The 19,905-nt window shown below is 41.3% G+C and overlaps 1 protein-coding gene across 6 annotated transcripts; it reads left to right on the forward strand.

Annotated features, from left to right (window-relative positions):
• The first annotated feature begins 193 nt into the window (after window positions 1–193).
• klhl12 (kelch-like family member 12) lies at window positions 194–19,854 on the forward strand. 6 transcript variants are annotated; one of them, XR_002468955.3, is made up of 13 exons: window positions 194–483; window positions 3,016–3,255; window positions 3,990–4,143; window positions 11,923–12,140; window positions 16,407–16,556; window positions 16,775–16,889; window positions 17,017–17,123; window positions 17,204–17,399; window positions 17,564–17,722; window positions 17,835–17,933; window positions 18,057–18,243; window positions 18,356–18,559; window positions 18,732–19,854. XR_002468955.3 is itself a non-coding variant. In XM_021566174.3 (12 exons), the coding sequence occupies exons 2-12, from the start codon at window positions 3,073–3,075 to the stop codon at window positions 18,423–18,425; spliced, it is 1,638 nt and encodes a 545-aa protein (XP_021421849.1). In that variant the 5' UTR covers window positions 197–483; window positions 3,016–3,072; the 3' UTR covers window positions 18,426–19,854. The 6 variants fall into 6 exon arrangements, 4 of the variants coding, with proteins under 4 accessions (XP_021421849.1, XP_021421846.1, XP_090059158.1 ...); XR_016487307.1 differs by having other exon boundaries at window positions 233–845; XM_021566174.3 differs by having other exon boundaries at window positions 197–483; window positions 18,356–19,854.
• The last annotated feature ends 51 nt before the right edge of the window (window positions 19,855–19,905 follow it).

A 19,905-nucleotide genomic window follows, 5' to 3' on the forward strand; every position in this document is an offset into this window, starting at 1 on the left:
TTAGAAATCGAACTCCAGCGACCCTGCGCCTGCGATTTCAAGCAGGCGGTCACAACAATAAACAAACAAAAATTCCCTTGCTAAATTTGTTAAAAAGGGAGAGAAAAAAAATGTATTGCTTTGATTCTGAGTTTTTGCGGGTGTGTTTACATTGGTTCAGTGTTTACTTTCAATAGTAAAAACATGCACATTCACATTAGAGGTCTGCTTGTGCGTATGTGAGTCGTGACGTATAGTCATCGTGTTTTTGTCAAAGGCTACACTGACTGCGGAAGGCTTTCCCAGCAAGATTTGTTGCGACATCCTTGAAATTCATATTTTGTTAGTAATTACTTTGAAAAACGAATTCGCAATAGCCCACACTATTGCAGGAAAGCACACGCTACCATGGATCACATTTGGCATCTTCAACTCTGACTTGGACGCCTGCCATCATTGCATTGGAGTTAGCTAGATAGCATTAGCAAGCTAACTAGCTAGGTGGTGGGTAGTTGTATTGCTTGATACTGTGTGTGCCATTCGTGTTCCTTATTTGGTAGTTTGTCTGTCATATTCATTCAAACCATTAACTCGTAGTTAGCAACGGTTATCTGCGGCTAGTTAGCCTTGGCATAACCACCTGCTAGTTAGTTAGCTATTTGGAGTTGGAAAACGTCATAAGGTGACATCTTATTTAAAATCCTTGCTTTTAGTAAATCTAATTCAACTCGACTTGGACGTATGCCAGTGTAGCGTCGCTTATTTAACGAGTACAACTTCCTTCCAATTCGGCCCATACCTGGCACTAACTCGGAACCTCTGCCTTGCTGTTTGTTGACGCATGTGGGGACACTTCAGACTGAGGAGTAAGTTCCACACCAGTTTAGCCAAATAAATGGAACGTTAGCTAGCTATTGGAATCCAGCTGTGTTCGAATACTCGTACTTAAGTATGTAGTATGATTATTGGTCATAGTATGGATATAGTTAGTATGCCAAAAGTTCCCGGATGTCATACTACATTCGCCAAAATACAAGTATTCTTAAGCATTAAGGTCCGAGGAGGTGTGGTATATGGCCAATATATGCCGGCTAGGGCTGTTCCTACGCACAACACAACGCGGAGTACCTGGACACTGCCCTTAGCTGTGGTATATTGACCACGGCCATATACCACAAACCCCCGAGGAGCCTTATTACTATTGTAAACTGATTACCAACATAATTAGAGCAGTACAACTAAATGTTTTGTCATACCTGTGGTATACTGTCTGATACGCCATGACTTTCAGCCAATCAGAATTCAGGGCTCAAACCACCCAGTTCATAAAAGTATACTTTACAAGATCCCTGTCACGCCTAAAGATTTTACAGCTGTTTAAGATGCCATTCCCTCAGGTGTTGCTTTATTATTCAGGAAAATGTCAAGACCTGATCCTCAGAACATGACCTTAACCCCCAGTCCCCGCAGTAGGGCTTTTGCCTTTTGGTAGGCCGTCATTGTAAATAAGAATGTGTTATTAACTTACTTGCCTCTAGTTAAATGAAGGTTAAATAAAAACATACCTATGATTAACCCTGTTGACTCATTGGTAGGAAAGATTTGTTTTTCTTTTGGTCCATTCAACAACAATAGAGCTATACAAGCCTTTTGTCAACAGGTTGTTGTATCTATACTTTATGTCATGCTTTATTGGAATGGTTTTATTGATAATATCGGTTGGAAAAAAGGTTGGATGTTGCCACACATACATACTTATTAACAAAATGAAGGAAGTTTCTTCTTTTTTTTCACTATATGAATTAGTAAAAAATATATATATTGTAGTGACCACCCAGAAACAGTGTTGAATATTTTTTGCCATTGTATTCATGTAAGAAATCTGTGGCAAGACATCAGTAGATTTATAATTGAACACATTTATGAAGATTCTTTACCTATGATAGAAATAAGTTGAAACAATTTTACGTAATTTTAATTTACGTAATTATTCTTTTGGCCAAAATTATTATTTATAAATGTAAATTTACAAATAAAACACATTTTCTTACCTTACAAAAATAAATTGAACTATATTTTAAAGACAATTAAATACTCTACCAACAAAAAAGCTTTTAGAATTATAAATGTATGTATGTCCCTTGAGGTCCTTGTGTAATGTGATATTGTACCCCCTAGCCCAATTGTCCTTTGCATATTCTTTATATGTACTTGTGTTCCCCTATGTAAAATAAATGAAAAATAATACAAAAATAAAAACAATTTCTCTAAAAAATAAATACAAATAAAATCCTAAATAAGCAGTGGATACAATTGCCGTGCTTTGAGGGCCCATAATGCAATTCTTTAGAAAATGGGCGTGCCTTCACAGCATTTTCAGGTTGGAAGAAAATGGTGCAAAATATAAGTATTTACTTTTCATATCAGTTACGTTACACATTATGTTGGCACACAATTTCATATCCCCCTCACCAGCTTTAAGCACAAGCTGTCAGAGCAGCTCACAAATCACCGCACTTGTACGTAGCCCAAATAAACCATCCAACTACCTCATCCCCATACTGTATTTATTTATTTATCTTGCTCCTTTGCACCCCAGTATCTCTACTTGCACATTCATATTCTGCACATTCTACCATTCCAGTGTTTATTAATTGCTATATTGTAATTACTTTGCCACCATGGCCTATTTATTGCCTTTACCTCCCTTATCCTACCTCATTTGCACATGCTGTATATAGACTTTTTCTGCTGTATTATTGATTGTATGTTTGCTCTCTTGTATGTTTGTCCATGTGTAACTCTGTGTTGTTGTATGTGTCGAACTGCTTTGCTTTATCTTGGCCAGGTTGCAGTTGCAAATGAGAACTTGTTCTCAACTAGCCTACCTGGTTAAATAAAGGTGAAATAAAAACATGTATTTGCCTGCACATTAAACAGCTGTAAACCTCAGTGGTCGAGGTCTCATGTAATGTATCATCATTTGTCATCTTTGCCTGCAAACTATGTTCAATCGCGCTTTTCTGTTTTTGCCAGATATTGCAGCACGTTGAGATTCTTGAAACTTGAGGCCCTCTTGTCAAGTACAGTACCATGGCTCCCAAAGACATCATGACCAACTCCCATGCCAAATCCATCCTCAATGCCATGAACGCACTTCGTAAGAGCAACACACTCTGTGACATCACTTTGAGAGTGGAGAATACTGACTTTCCTGTGCACCGCATTGTCCTGGCAGCCTGCAGTGACTACTTCTGCGCCATGTTCACCAGCGAGGTAACTGTAAGCACAAGACTGGCGATAATGTAGAGGTGACTCCTCAAAAAACCAGGACAAAAAAAGGTTGCCCGGAAATCTAATCCTAACCAGACTGATCACCAGTGTCATCAGCAATAATAACTTTCTAAATACTTTTGCTGGTGGTTCTCTTTATATGCAGAAAGAGACAGGGAATAATTGATTAACTGATTCTGAGGTTGACATTACCAAAATAGTTTCTACATATCCCTTGTGCTTAGAACCCAGCTAAGATTTGTGTAGGCTGAAATTAAACTGCTATTCATTTTTTGAGAAATATGTCTTTCGGTGTCTTATCGGACTGCCATCTGGTTATTCATTTAATAAAAACTTGAACTAAATTGCATGGATCATATTCACAACCACGAAAAAGCCATGAAAGTGCATAGCAGAAATAGTCCAATGCTAATTATTTCTCTGCAGCTCAGTTGACCTAGTTTCTTTCCTTTAACATTTTTAGCTCTATGAATAATCAGGTGAGCATTGCTCTTTTACTAACAAAGCTGACTATAATTCACTGCTTCCTACACATGTATGACAAATAATAAACCATTTATATTTTTTGTGTGATGTATTCCCCTAGTCTAGTCTCTTCTCACAGCCAGATGGAGCGTGCGGAGCATCCAGGGTCTGGGGAGAGAGACTACAACTAGTACTACTAGTAGCTAGTCATTTAAGCTGACGTGTCTGTCTTTGCTGTTGTTCTTTTGCAGCTTTCAGAGAAAGGGAAATCCTTCGTAGACATTCAGGGGTTGACTGCGTCCACCATGGAGATCCTGCTGGACTTTGTTTACACAGAGACAGTCCTGGTCACAGTGGAGAATGTCCAGGAACTGCTTCCTGCTGCCTGTCTGCTGCAGCTCAAAGGTAAATTGAGAAGTCAAAAAATAATATGACAACCCTTGGACAGGGTGTGCTATATGCACTATACTTTACATCCACAGTATGTACTCTGCGGAATAAAGTACCATTTTGTTTTACTTAAAAAAAAAAAATTAGGAAAGTCAGAACAAATTCTTACTTACAATGATGGCCAACCAAAAGGCCTCCTGCGGGGATGGGAGCTGGGATTAAATATATATATAATAGGACAAAACACACATCACAATAAGAGAGACACCACAACACTAGATAAAGAGAGACCTAAGACAACATAACATGGCAGCAACACATAACACAGCATGACAGTAACACAACAACAACATGGTAGCAGCACAAAACATTGTGCAAACATTATTGGGCACAGACAACAGCACAAAGGGCAAGAAGGTAGAGACAACAATACATCACGTGAAGCAGCCACAACTCTCAGTAAGAGTGTCCATAATTGAGTCTTTGAATGAAGAAATTGAGATAAAACTGTCCAGTTTGAGTGTTTGTTTTGGCTCATTTCAGTCGCTAGCTGCCATTAAAATGAAAAAAGACAAGCGATCCAGGGATGTGTGTGCTTTGGCGATCTTTTTTGACGATGTGCGCTGAGAGTCGGGAAGCAAGTTCAGGGAGTGAGTGTTCTAATAAATAAACGCAACATAATACAAAACAAGAAACACGAACAACGCACAGTCATGAAACAGAAACAATAACGCCTGGGGAAGGAACCAAAGGGAGTGACATATATAGGGAAGGTAATCAGGGAAGTGATGGAGTCCAGGTGAGTCTGATGACGCGTAGGTGCGCGTAATGATGGTGACAGGTGTGCACCATAATGAGCAGCCTGGTGACCTAGAGGCTGGAGAGGGAGCACACCTTTAACAGAATGTGACTGGTGGAATGGGTGTTGTATGTGGAGAATGAGCGCTGCAGTAGATAGCTCAGATAGGGGGGAGTGAGGCCTGAGAGGGTTTTATAAATAAGCATCAACCAGTGGGTCTTGCGACGGGTATACAGAGTTGACCAGTTTATAGAGGAGTATAGAGTGCAGTGATGTGTCCTATAAGGAGCAGTGGTGGCAAATCTGATGGCAGAATGGTAAAGAACATCTAGCCACCCGAGTGCACCCTTACCTGTCAATCTATAAATTACATCTCCGTAATCGAACATGGGTAGGATGGTCATCTGAATAAGGGTTAGTTTGGCAGCTGGGGTGAAAGAGGAGCGATTACGATAGAGGAAACCAAGTCTAGATTTAACTTTAGCCTGTAGCTTTGATATGTGCTGAGAGAAGGACAGTGTACCATCTAGCCATACTCGCAAGTACTTGTATGAGGTGACTACCTCAAGCTTTAAACCCTCAGGAGGTAGTAATCATACCGGTGGGGAGAAGGGCATTCTTCTTACCAAACCACATGACCTTAGTTTTGGAGGTGTGCAGAACAAGATTAAGGAATGGACGCTTTTTTTCCAATTTTTGCCTAAAATGATGTACCCAAATCCAGAAACAGCAGGGGTTCAAACTTTAAATCAAATCAAATGTATTTATATAGCCCTTCTTACATCAGCTGATATCTCAAAGTGCTGTACAGAAACCCAGCCTAAAGGCCCAAACAGCAAGCAATGCAGGTGTAGAAGCACGGTGGCTAGGAAAAACTCCCTAGAAAGGCCAAAACCTAGGAAGAAACCGAGAGAGGAACCAGGCTATGAGGGGTGGCCAGTCCTCTTCTGGCTGTGCCGGGTGGAGATTATAACAGAACATGGCCAAGATGTTCAAATGTTCATAAATGACCAGCATGGTCAAATAATAATAATCAGAGTAGTTGTCGAGGGTGCAACAAGTCAGCACCTCAGGAGTAAATGTAATTTGGCATTTCATAGTCGATCATTAAGAGTATCTCTACCGCTCCTGCTGTCTCTAGAGAGTTGAAAACAGCAGGTCTGGGACAGGTAGCACGTCCGGTGAACAGGTCAGGGTTCCATAGCCGCAGGCAGAACAGTTGAAACTGGAGCAGCAGCACGGCCAGGTGGACTGGGGACAGCAAGGAGTCGTCATGCCAGATAGTCCTCAGGCATGGTCCTAGGGCTCAGGTCCTCTGAGAGAGAGTGAGAGAGAGAGAGAGAGAGAGAGAGAGAGATAGCATACTTAAATTCACACAGGACACCGGATAAAACAGGAGAAGTACTCCAGAAATAACAGACTGACCCTAGCCCCCTGACACATGAACTACTGCAGCATAAATAATGGAGGCTGAAACAGGAGGGGTCAGGAGACACTGTGGCTCCATCCGATGATACCCCCGGACAGGGCAAAACAGGCAGGATATAACCCCACCCACTTTGCCAAAGCACAGTGCCCACACCACTAGAGGGATATCTTCAACCACCAACTTACCATCCTGAGACAAGGCCGAGTATAGCCCACAAAGATCTCCACCACGGCACAACCCAAGTGGAGGCGCCAACCCAGATAGGAAGATCACGTCAGTGACTCAACCCACTCAAGTGACGCACCCCTCCTAGGGATGGCATGGAAGAGGACCAGTAAGCCAGTGACTCAGCCCCTGTAATAGGGTCAGAGGCAGAGAATCCCAGTGGAGAGAGGGGAACCGGCCAGGCAGAGACAGCAAGGGCGGTTCGTTACTCCAGAGCCTTTTTGTTCCTTCACACTCCTGGGCCAGACTACACTCAATCATATGACGTACTGAAGAGATGAGTCTTCAGTAAAGACTTAAAGGTTGAGACCGAGTCTGCGTCTCTCACATGGGTAGACAGACCGTTCCATAAAAATGTAGCTCTAAAGGAGAAAGCACTGCCTCCAGCTGTTTGCTTAGAAATTCTAGGGACAATTAGGAGGCCTGCATCTTGTGACCGTAGCGTACGTGTAGGTATGTATGGCAGGACCAAATCGGAAAGATAGGTAGGAGCAAGCCCATGTAATGCTTTGTAGGTTAGCAGTAAAACCTTGAAATCAGCCCTTGCCTTAACAGGAAGCCAGTGTAGGAGGCTAGCACTGGAGTAATATGATCAAATGTTTTGGTTCTAGTCAGGATTCTAGCAGCCGTATTAAGCACTAACTGAAGTTTATTTAGTGCTTTATCCGGGTAGCCGGAAAGTAGAGCATTGCAGTAGTCTAACCTAGAAGTAACAAAAGCATGGATTAATTTTGCTGCATCATTTTTGTACAGAAAGTTTCTGATTTTTGCAATGTTACATAGATGGAAAAAAGCTGTACTTGAAACAGTCTTGATATGTTAGTCAAAAGAGAGATCAGGGTCCAGAGTAAAGCCGAGGTCCTTCACAGTTTTATTCGAGACGACTGTACAACCATCAAGATTAATTGTCAGATTTAACAGAAGATCTCTTTGTTTCTTGGGACCTAGATCAAGCATCTCTGTTTTGTCCGAGTTTAAAAGTAGAAAGTTTGCAGCCATCCACTTCCTTATGTCTGAAACACAGGCTTCTAGCGAGGGCAATTTTGGTGCTTCACTATGTTTCATTGAAATGTACAGCTGTGTGTCATCCGCATAGCAGTGAAAGTTAACATTATGTTTTTCGAATGACATCCGCAAGAGGTAAAATATATAGTGAAAACAATAGTGGTCCTAAAAGGGAACTTTGAGGAACACTGAAATTTACAGTTGATTTGTCAGAAGACAAACCATTCACAGAGACAAACCGATATCTTTCTGACAGATAAGATCTAAACCAGGCCAGAACTTGTCCGTGTAGACCAATTTGGGTTTCCAATCTCTTCAAAAGAATGCGGTGATCGATGGTATCAAAAGCAGCACTAAGGTCTAGGAGCACTAGGACAGATGCAGAGCCTCGGTCTGACACCATTAAAAGGTCATTTACCACCTTCACAAGTGCAGTTTCAGAAACTTCAGAACCCAGTTCCTACATTTGAATATAAAATTTGATTTTAGCAAACAAAACTATGCTACATTTTTATCTCTGGGACCCTCAGGATAACAAATAAGAGCAATATTACTGAATGTAAGTACATTATTTACCTTCAGCGGTGAATGTTCAAACCATTTGCCGTGATAAGATTTTTGTTGTTGTACACCAGGGGTGTCAAAGTCAAATGGACGGAGGGCCAAATAAAAAAATCAGCTACAAGACGAGGGCCGGACTGTTCGAATGTTCATTGAAAAATTTTTAAATGACGCATATAGTCTAGTGAACCTAATTGAACCTACTGAAAACCTAACAAATATATTACAATATGATCAGATAAATAAAGCAATATTTTCTTATGGCTCTGTCAGTAATCTTTAATTTTCAACAGACACAAAAGACAAATTTCCTTTATATAAATATCCCCATAACATGAACATTAAATGAAAGAAACCGGTATTCAAGGCACCATCAGTAGACTATATTTTCTATTTTAGCAAAAGTGGGCTAAATTTACTTCAAAGAAAAAACAATAATAGCAATTTTCTATCATCCACTCAACTGAAATATTTTTTAAAATATAATTGGATTGAAATACAAAAAAATAAAGTGCAAAAATCTATTAATCAAAAACAACACTTTGTTTAAGGAGAAGTAACATGCAGTGAAAACAAATATTAAATTTTAACTTTTAAACTTGAACTGAGTAAAAACTCTAAATATGTGATTGCACAGTAATGTTCACTTGTTTGAGGTTGAGGGTGATACTTGGTGGTGTCCCATCTTTTCCACAAGTTCATCAATGTTCGGGGTAAGGCTCTGAGCTGAAGAAATCCTCAGAATTGAGTGGAGGTGTTCAGCAGTAAGTCGACTTCTGTGTGATGTTTTGTTCAGGTTCATCAAAGAAAACAGTTGTTCACACAGGTATGTGCTGCCAAACATAGACAACGTTTGAGCAGCCTGGATGCGCAGCTGGGGCATTGTGCCGGGGAGGAAACGGGCGAACTCCGCAGCACCCACTGCCGCATATTTTGCCCTCAGTGCATCATTGCATTGGAGGTCAATCAACTCCATTTGGAGGTTTGGTGGTGAGCTTTCCACGTCAACAGCAAATGGGTTACCGAGCAGTTCCAACCTGCTTTTTTGTGCTTCAAAGTCAGCAAATCGGCGTCGAAAGTCAGCGGCAAGCATACCTATTTTATCAGCCAACTGTGTGCTCGGGAACGCACTGGTAGAGAGCTTCTCTTTCATGGTCTGGCAGCTGGGAAAGTGGCTCAAATTTTCTTTCCGCATCTGCGTCTCCCACAGAGTCAGTTTGGTTTTAAATGCCTTCACTGTACTGTACATATCAGAGATGACACGATCCCGACCCTGCAGCTGCAAGTTTATTGCATTCAGATGACTCGTAATGTCACACAGAAAAGCCATTTCACACAGAAACATTTCGTCTCGGAGTTGTGTTGTGTCTTTCCCTTTGCTGTCCAAGAACAGACAAATCTCCTCACGAAGCTCGAAACATCTTTGAAGCACCTTTCCCTGGCTTAGCCATCGCACCTCTGTGTGATAAGGCAAATCACCATGCTCCGTTTCTAACTCCGTCAGAAATGCCTTGAACTGGCGGTGATTCAAACCTTTGGCTCTGATAAAGTTAACTGTGCGCGTGATGATGCTCATTACATGCTCCATTTTCAAGGCTTTACCGCACAACGCTTCCTGGTGTATGATACAATGATAAGCTGTCAGCTCACCTGTCGCGTTTTCCTCTTGCATCTTTTCCCGTATCTTCGCCACCAGTCCGCTCCTGTGTCCACACATCGCAGGTGCTCCGTCGGTTGTCAAACCCACGAGTTTTTCCCAAGGCAGCTCCATCTCATTTACACATCTTGACACCTCTTCATACAAATCATGCCCCGTAGTTGTGCCATGCATAGGACGTAAAGCCAAAAACTCCTCTGTCACGCTTAGGTTGGAGTCCACTCCGCGGATGAAAATTGACAACTGGGCAATGTCAGAAATGTCGGTGCTCTCATCCACAGCCAAGGAATATGCAATAAAATCTTTTCCCTTTTTCACAAGCTGCTCTTTTAGATTGATGGACAACTGGTCTACTCTCTCGGCAATGGTGTTTCTGCTCAGACTCACATTTAAAAAGAGTTGCCTTTTTTCTGGGCAAACTTCGTCACAAACTTTAATCATGCAGTTTTTGATGAAATCCCCCTCCGTAAATGGCCGGGCTGATTTAGCGATCTCTTCTGCCAAAATAAAACTGGCCTTGACAGTTGCGTCCGCGTGTGTGTCCGCGTGTTTCGTTTCATAATGTCGTCTCAGATTATACTCTTTCAGTACCGCCACACTTTCTCCACACAGAAGACACACAGGTTTTCCAGCTACCTTCGTGAACATATACTCCGACTCCCACCTTGTTTGAAACCCCCGGTTCTCAGTATCCACCTTCCGTTTTGCCATTTTTGATGGGTATCTGAAAGTTAATTTTACTGTGATGCTGACGACTGCTGTGCCAATAAATATTGAAATGAAGCAGCCTACTGCTCGGTGCGTCACCTTTGCATTGTGGGAAATGTAGTATTGGTGCGTGTAAAAGATCTGCGGGCTGCCGGCTTGCTGCGGGCCGGTTCTAATAATAAATCAAGATCATCCCAGGGGCCGTAAAAAACCTTCTTGCGGGCCGGATGTGGCCCGCGGGCCTTGACTCTGACATATGTGTTGTACACTCTCCTCAAACAATAGCATGGTATTTTTGTCACTGTAATAGCTACTGTAAATTGGACAGTGCAGTGAGATTAACAATAATTTAAGTTTTCTGCCCATATAAGACAAGTCTATGTCCTGGGAAATGTTCTTGTTACTTACAACATCATGCTAATCACATTAGCACATGTTAGCTCAATCATCCCGGTGAAGGGACACTGATCCCGTAGAGGATAATGACTTGGGGCTAGCCACTGTAAGTTCAGAGTCACTCGCCACAACAATGCGTGTGTGCTGAAGGCGAGCGATAGCTCGGGAGAGAGGGGGGAGTGTAGCGAGGGTACCTGTACCAGACAGGGGGAGACAGGTAGTAGGTGTCACACCCACTTGGGAGAAGCTTTTTTCTGGAGGCAGATTTCTGGTATAAAATGCCAGTGAATGGACTGAACAGTGGGAGGGGGCTTCAAAGGCCTCTCAATTTGGGTGGGGTAGGCTGTGAGAGACTCCTGCCATTGTTGGCTTTGGCCTTTGTTGTATTTGTTCTGTCCTAGCAAGCTTGTATTGTACTCAATTTGTATTTTTTCTTCTTGGCTTTCAAAACAGCTGAATGACAGTTAAATCTAAATCTGCTCTTTTGTAAAAGGAAATGCACACCCATCAGCACCCCTTATCAGGTTTGTGCAATATGATTGGCTAATGTGTTGCTAATTTGATAATATAGTTGAAACATTGTTAATTTATCTCAACAAGTTTTTAGCAAAAATAAAGATGCACTAGGCAGAAATCGCTCTGCCATATCCAGGTTGCTAAAATACAAATTTCATTTTGTGAAAAAAACAAGCAGGTATAGTGTAGAGAATCATTGTACCATCTAAACCGCTGTGAAATATATTTTCTATAACCAAAAATATTGTATTTTCAGTTGTTTGAAGCTGGTGTACAAAACCAAAAGTGAAAGACACAAAAACAACGGGAAGCAAAGAAATGACACACATAGAACATATATACCGCTTCTTAGACTTGCTTTTAATGAGAGTGACAGATAATATAACACACATTTCTATGTGAATTTTGTTAGGTTGCCCAAAAAGTTACATATTGCAGTTTTAAATACTTCAACATTATTTCACAAATTAACGTCCTGCACTTCTTTGTATTCCTCAGGAGTGAAAAGAGCATGTTGTGACTTTCTGGATAGTCAGCTTGATCCCACAAACTGCCTGGGCATTCGGGACTTTGCTGAGACCCACAATTGCCTTGACCTGATGCAGGCCGCTGAGCTCTTCTCTCAGAAGCACTTCCCTGAGGTTGTTCAACATGAGGAGTTTATGCTGCTCTGCCAGAACGAGGTTGAAAAACTAGTTAAATGCGATGAAATCCAGGTAAACAAAGGTGGATTTGATGAGGTATTATACCTGTGTTTTAACGCTCTAATTGGATTGTAATATTGTTGTTTTACATTGTAGCCTTTGTAAATTAGGTAGCCTTTGTAAATTAGGTAGCCATTAGGTAGCCTTTGTAAATTAGGTAGCCATTAGGTAGCCTTTGTAAATTAGGTAGCCTTTGTAAATGCGTATTAATGGAGTTGAATGGTTTTTGTAATAGGAAAAGTCACTGTTCCTCTTTTGTAATTACAACTCAATTTCTATGTAATTAAACTACAATTACTGAAGAACTAAGTAACAACATGTTAATGCAATGTTGTTACTGGTGTAATTATGATGTTACTAAGCTATAAGAGAAACTTGATGTAAAGTGCTACCAAAGTTGAATAGTGTACCGAATTTGTTTGTGAATTCAGAGAGCACACAGTCATGCTGCCTCGGGTGCATTTCTGATCTCCATTCAGGGTCGTCTTTGAAAGCGTGGGGTCACTTTTCCCAAGTCTCAAATTGGAAAGGAACAGTGCAAGTGTAGACCTGCAATAATCTCCATTAATGGGGCCCCCTGTGCAGATTGTCCTGGCTCTGAAAATATGGGGAAGACAATTTGATTTAAGTATGCTTTCGTGCTCTGAAAATTCCTGTCTTTAACTGCACAGCGCATATCTTTCTTTATAAAAAAATAATTCTAACCATGGGACTTTATTTATAGTTTACCTATGAATTCAAAGTATTTTTGTTTGTCATGATTTTCGTGATCAAATGTCTGTAATATACGGTGCATTTGGAAAGTATTCAGACCCCTTGACCTTTTCCACATTTTGTTACGTTACAGCCTTATTCTAAAATGGATTAAATAATTTCACCCCCTCATCAATCTACACACAATACCCCAGAATAACAAAGACAAAAACTGGTTTTTAGAAATGTTTGCAAATGTATAAAAAAAACAGAAATATTACATTAACACAAGTATTCAGACACTTTCCTCAGTACTTTGTTGAAGCACCTTTGGAGGCGATTACAGCCTCAAGACTTCTTGGGTATGGCGCTAGAAGCTTGGCACAGCCATATTTTGGGAGTTTCTCCCATTCTTCTCTGCAGATCCTCTCAAGCTCTGTCAGGTTGGATGGGGAGCCTTGCTGCACAGCTATTTTTAGGTCTCCCCGGAGATGTTCAATCGGGTGCATGTCTAGGCTCTGGCTGGGCCACTCAAGGACATTCAGAGACTTGTCCCGAAGCCACTCCTGGGTTGTCTTGGCTGTGTACTTAGGGTTGTTATCCTGTTGGAAGTTGAACCTTCGCCCCAGTCTGAGGTCCTGAGTGCTCTGGAGCAGGTTTTCATAAAGGATCTCTCTGTACTTTGCTCCGTTCATCTTTCCCTCATTCCTGCCTAATCTCCCAGTCCCGGCCGCTGAAAAACATCCCCACAGCATGATGCTGCCACCACCATGCTTCTCCGTAGGGATGGTGCCCTGGTTTCCTCCAGACGCGATGCTTGGCATTCAGGCCAGAGTTCAATCTTGGTTTTGTCAGACCAGAGAATCTTGTCTCTCATGGTCTGAGAGTTCTTTTGATGCCTTTTGGCAAACTCCAATTGGGCTGTCATGTGCCTTTTACTGAGGAGTGGCTTCTGTCTGGCCACTCTACCATTAAGGCCTGATTGGTGGAGTGCTGCATAGATGGTTGTTCTTCTAGAAGGTTATCCCATCTTCACAGAGGAACTCTGGAGCTCTGTCACAGTGATCATTGGGTTCTTGGTCACATCCCTGAACAAGGCCCTTCTCCCTCGATTGCTCAGTTTGGCTGGGCTGCCAGCTCTAGGAAGAGTCTTAATGGTTCCAAACTTCTTCCATTTAAGAATGATGGAGGCCACTGTGTTCTTGGGGACCTTCAATGCTGAAGAAATGTTTTGGTACCCTTCTCCAGATCTCTGCCTCGACACAATACTGTCTCGGAGCTCTACGGACAATTCCTTCGACCTCATGACTTGGTTTTTGCTCTGACATGCATTGTCAATTGTGAGACCTTATATACTGTAGACAGCTGTGTGTGCCTGAATGTCCAATCAATTGAATTTACCACAGGTAGACTGCAATCGAGTTGTAGAAACATCAAGGATGATCAATGGAAACAGGATGCACCTGATCTCAATTTCGAGTCTCATAGCAAAGGGTCTGAATACTTATGTAAATAAGGTATTTGTTTTTTATTTGTAATACATTTGCAAAAATGTCTAAAACTTGTTTTCACCGTCATGGGGTATTGTGCGTAGATTGAAGAGGGCATTTTTTTATAGAATAAGGCTGTAATGTAACAAAATGTGGAAAAGGGGAAGGGGTCTGAACATTTTCTGAATGCACTGTACACTTAGTTAAATCAAAGGCACAATTTCCTGTTATTTTTGTAACTGTGCCCTAGTTGACTGTATCTAAAACCTGACTGACTTTTCTCTTGAAGTGAAGTTGATCTCAGTTATTTGGACACAGAAAATTGGCCAGTGTTACCTAGTGTTGATTTTTCGGTCTAAAATGTGTAGTGTTGATTCAGGAGTTAAATGAACTCTGTGTTAAATTAACAGTTATTGGTATAAAATAACCCCAGTGTTGGTGTTAATAACTAGTGATATTACATTTGATACAGGAGCTCAGAGGAATGTGTGTGTCGATGCGTACATCACTTTATCAGAAGTCAAATCAAATCATCAATGACGTCCGAAGCTTCATTTGATCATGTGCTTTTTCAAAACATGTGTTGGGAGATCCCATTGATTTGGCTGTGGTTTCGGTGCTTTCTTAGATTCTAAGTGGCTTTCAAACACCGACCTCTACTGGACACCATACTTACTTTATAGTTTTCTGTACAAAAACTTTCACCTGACCAGTAGCTTTGCAAGTAGAGTATGGAACATTCGGGGATGTGAGGGTGTGAGGTTATGAGGTCGAATCCTGTTGAAGACCTACTGTTTTGAAAATAGTTTTATGTGAAACCACACTTTCTGCATTGTTGTTGTTTGTTTTATTTAATTTTTTGTTTTATTTAGTATAGTAAAAGCTTATGTTTTAAGCATCCTAAATAATGCCATAGATTCAGTTTTTGAAAAAAAGTCAACTTGAAGGCAAAAAAGGGCAGTATGATATAAAGGTGCAAATATGGTATTCCAACTGATTATAGGCTACTAAAGCTAAAAACTTACCGCTGCACCACAGAGTTTTAATGAAAACAGTGGAGTAAACATGTATATCTGATAATCACATGCTGCTATTTATTGCTGGCCGGTTGATGTCACTAATGAGCATTGTGAACAGATAGTCGAAGCGCAGAGTAAATAACAATTTCAGAAAGCCTCAGTTTCCCTTCACTATTAATAATCAGAGTTGAACCAAAACCACGCCCATCATTATCATATTTCCCAGAATGCTCTATTTCAGGTAGATTTTTAGAATTGTTTGTTTCAATATCTATGTCTTGCATGTACGTTGATTTATTGATTAATTAATCTTATGCCACTTAAATATAAATAACAAATGTTTCTAAACTAATCCAATCTGTTACTTGGACTCATTGCACACGTTACTGAAATGGTTTTTAAAGTTTATATGCTTTAGGAAGTCTCATATCTTAGTCTTCCCAACCCTGGCAGTCATTCTGAATGCAGGTTGCGGGTGAATAAGAATTCCAAATGTTGGATATCCCCACTCTGGCTGGATTCCAATTGGAATTACATATCACTTTGCAAGCCAGGACAAGTGGACTTGAAGGCATGATATGGCCTGTAAACTGTGCATTTCAGACCACTGTATTAGGGTAAAACCAGGCCCTCAGTATAAGGCCTTATGAAATACCTATTGTATTGTCAAAAAAATGTATTATGAAAGCATTTTCGCTTAGAATCTCACTGGGTGAAGGCCACAGGACTGAAAATGAATGAATGCAACAATCATGTGTGTCTGTCACTAACAAATACGGTCTTGAAACACAATTCACTAGAAAGGCAAGGAACACTGGGAAATATGCAAATAAGGCTTTACACTGGGCAGTGTGTTAATTATAACTGAAAAGTGTGGACCCTTATAGACACTGGAACACTACTAAATGTAATACCGTGTTGATTTAAAACTGGAGAATTTACTGTGAAGAAATCAGTGTGATTGAATGCATGTTTGACCTTGGGTGGTTATACTCGAGGATTAACATTTTTACAACAAGCATGTTTGGTTTTATTGTCAGGGTGTGGTTGTCAATACATATTTTCTCTATTTGCAGGTGGACTCAGAGGAGCCTGTATTCGAGGCAGTGTTGAATTGGGTTAAACACAATAGGAAAGAGAGGGAGACGTATTTATCGGAGATGCTGGAGCATGTGCGGATGCCTTTGCTTACTCCGCGCTATATCACAGACATTATCGACTCCGAGGTGAGGCAGTAATACATCAACAGCCAGTTTCCCGTACATAAATTAAACCTAGTCCTGGCCTAAAATCCACTTTCAATAAAGATTCTCCATTGAGAATGATTAATACTGTGAGCCGGGAAAACACGCCGCAAGTGTTGAGCAGGGGAATAAACTTTTGTGTTGTTTTATGTGTTATTAATGTCTGGATAAAGTACTGTATATGTTCTGACGTGTTCCAGCCCCTCATTCGATGCAGTCTTCCCTGTCGAGACCTTGTGGATGAGGCCAAGAAATTTCACCTTAGACCTGAGCTGAGGAGTGAGATGCAGGGGCAACGCACCCAAGCCAGATTAGGTACAGCACTGCCCTCCCTTTTTTGAGGTGCTTTTCTTGTCCTAATAATAGGGATACAATACAAGCTTAGTGGGAGTTGCCACCTTGTTATTGATGTGAAGAAGTGATTCACTGTTGTTCTTTCAAGGTGCCAAGGAGGTCCTGCTTGTTATTGGAGGATTCGGCAGTCAACAATCCCCTATAGATATTGTTGAGAAGTATGATCCTAAAACTCAGGAGTGGAGCTTTTTACCTGTAAGTAGCATTTTTTTTCATTAGACATTTTGGCTCTATTCTCTGATCATGGTTAACTTATCCCAAGCATATTTTTAAAGAACATTGCTCGGAAAAGGCGTTACGTGGCTACCGTGTCCCTCAATGACCGCGTGTATGTGATTGGCGGCTACGATGGTCGATCACGGCTTAGCTCGGTGGAGTGCTTGGACTACACGGCCGACGAGGATGGTATCTGGTACAACGTCGCCACTATGAATGTACGGCGGGGCCTTGCCGGGGCGACAACACTCGGAGGTAAAGGATCTTCTCTGATTGACAGTCCTCATTGTCACGGGGTTTACAAAAGCAAATAGCACTGAAGAGAATGACTGTCCTCAGGTGTAACAAAACCCTGTAAGTGTTATCTAAAGCAGACTTCCAAAAAGTTGTTGGAACGTTTCTCACTTTTCTGCCCACAGATATGATCTATGTTGCTGGAGGCTTTGATGGTAGTCGCCGTCACACCAGCATGGAACGATATGACCCCAATATTGACCAGTGGAGTATGCTGGGGGACATGCAGACAGCCAGGGAAGGGGCTGGCCTGGTGGTGGCTAGTGGACTCATATACTGTCTAGGTGGGTATTAAAGATGTTTTATTTAAGTTTGTAATGGTGTTGATGTATAAATATGTAAAATACCACCTGTTTTCCCCCTGACCTTAGTAAGGATGTATGTAATTTGTTGCAGGTGGGTACGACGGATTGAACATCCTCAATTCAGTGGAACGGTATGACCCTCACACAGGACACTGGACTAATGTTACCCCCATGGCTACCAAACGCTCAGGTCAGTACTCCAGACTATGACAATATAATAGTATCAGGGCTGTATATAGACTATATACAGTATGGCTCTCTCTACATATGGCTATGGTTAGTATGTCTGAAGGGCCTGTAATCTTTGTTGCAGGGGCCAGTGTAGCCTTGCTCAACGACCACATCTATGTGGTGGGAGGCTTTGATGGAACAGCGCATCTTGACTCTGTGGAGTTTTACAACATTAGGACAGACTATTGGACCACAGTAGCCAGTATGACCACTCCCCGCTGCTACGTAGGAGCTACTGTCCTCCGGGGACGACTCTACGCCATAGCTGGGTAAGCCTAAACATCCCAAACCCTCTCCGACTTTAATATATTTCAAATATCCAATATTTTAAAGGAGTGGAAATTCACTGTCCTTTCATATGTTTATTGCTTTTAATGACAGACAGATGAGAAACAAATGGGGGAGACAGGTGAAGAGGAGATACAGAGTCAAGGGAGGACACAGGGATTGAACCCCGGTCTCCGGCTGAGAGTTGTACATGTGCATAGAGCCAGGAGTGTTACCATCCGACCGCGACTCTGTACCCAACTTCAGTATTGACAGAGATATAGATGCATTTTGGTTGGGATTATTCATATAAATTATGTATGACAACTCTTTTAATTGATTTATATTATTCTTGCTTAGATAACATTGTAATATCTGAATCATAAAAGCAACCTCCCCTTATGGTCCAGTCTTCGATTATGAGGATGTGACTGAACACAGCCATATGATGTTGTTCATTCTCCCCTGTGCTCTTTTGTCCTCTCTCCAGGTATGATGGAAACTCCCTTCTGAGCAGTATCGAGTGTTACGACCCAGTGATTGACAACTGGGAGGTGGTCACCTCCATGGCCACACAGCGCTGCGATGCAGGAGTGTGTGTCCTGCGAGAGAAGTGAGATTTACCTCAGAAAAGTCGGATGAAGCGGAAGAGGGCAGGCAGCTAGTCCTGAACCTGAATTTGATATTTATGTGCCACTACTATGGAGTGACACATGGATCACTCACTTGCAGCCAGTGTGCTATATGCCCTCCCCGAAGTCTCTTGATTGATTATTTATCAGACTTTCTCATCTGAGTTTGGTTACTTCTATGGGAAAACCCTTGGCATTCAATGGATAAGGGACAGGGGGTGTATAACAGAGATGAGTTATTTCAGTCTCCTCATCAACAGTTGTGGCATCCAAGAAGACATCCATCCCAACCCACTCGATCGCATGACACTCTTTTAGTGGTTCCCGTTGTTGTGGTTACCTATGAGGTACATTTTTGACTCGTCTTTTAAAGTGCAATATATTTCTCTACTTCTGTTATGAACCATGGAGCAGAAGAAACACAAGAGACTCCAGTTTGCTGCTGCTATATGCCTTATGCCCCTGTGGCCCACATTGAACATAACAACCATGATGCCTCATTAGGACTGTGATGATTGTTGTCATACCATCAAGTATGATGATTATTTAGCTTTTGCCAGGTTATCAATTAGAAAACCCTTTGTAGATTTTGTAATTATGTATAAAGTGCTTTTAGAAACAAATAACTTCTTGAATAATTGGTATTTGCCTGACACAGTCCTTATTTTCAATGTATCAAAGACATTTTAAAATGAATTACATTTTAGGGAAAGCGGTTCATAATCGCACATGATTCCTTGCTCTTTTGCTGTTCTGTCATCTTGTCAAAATCCCTTTGTCCCCAGCGACAGACTGAAGAACACTGCTAATAAAGCAAAAGAGCAAAAAGTATTTTGTTGATGTGTGTATGGTGCATGCATTTGTCCCCAGTGGATTTGTTTGGACAAGAAAAAAACTTGACTCCTATTCTCCAGGGCAAGTACAAAATACTGACTAGTCTTTGTTGTTACTTGAAAAGTGAATAAACATTGTGATAATTTAGCACTTTTATATTTGTATTCAGTTATGAAGGCAATTCAGAATGTTATGCTG

The sequence above is a fragment of the Oncorhynchus mykiss genome, chromosome 16 (genome assembly GCF_057628025.1).
Source record: "Oncorhynchus mykiss isolate SJ-2025 chromosome 16, ASM5762802v1, whole genome shotgun sequence".
NCBI lineage: Eukaryota > Metazoa > Chordata > Actinopteri > Salmoniformes > Salmonidae > Oncorhynchus > Oncorhynchus mykiss.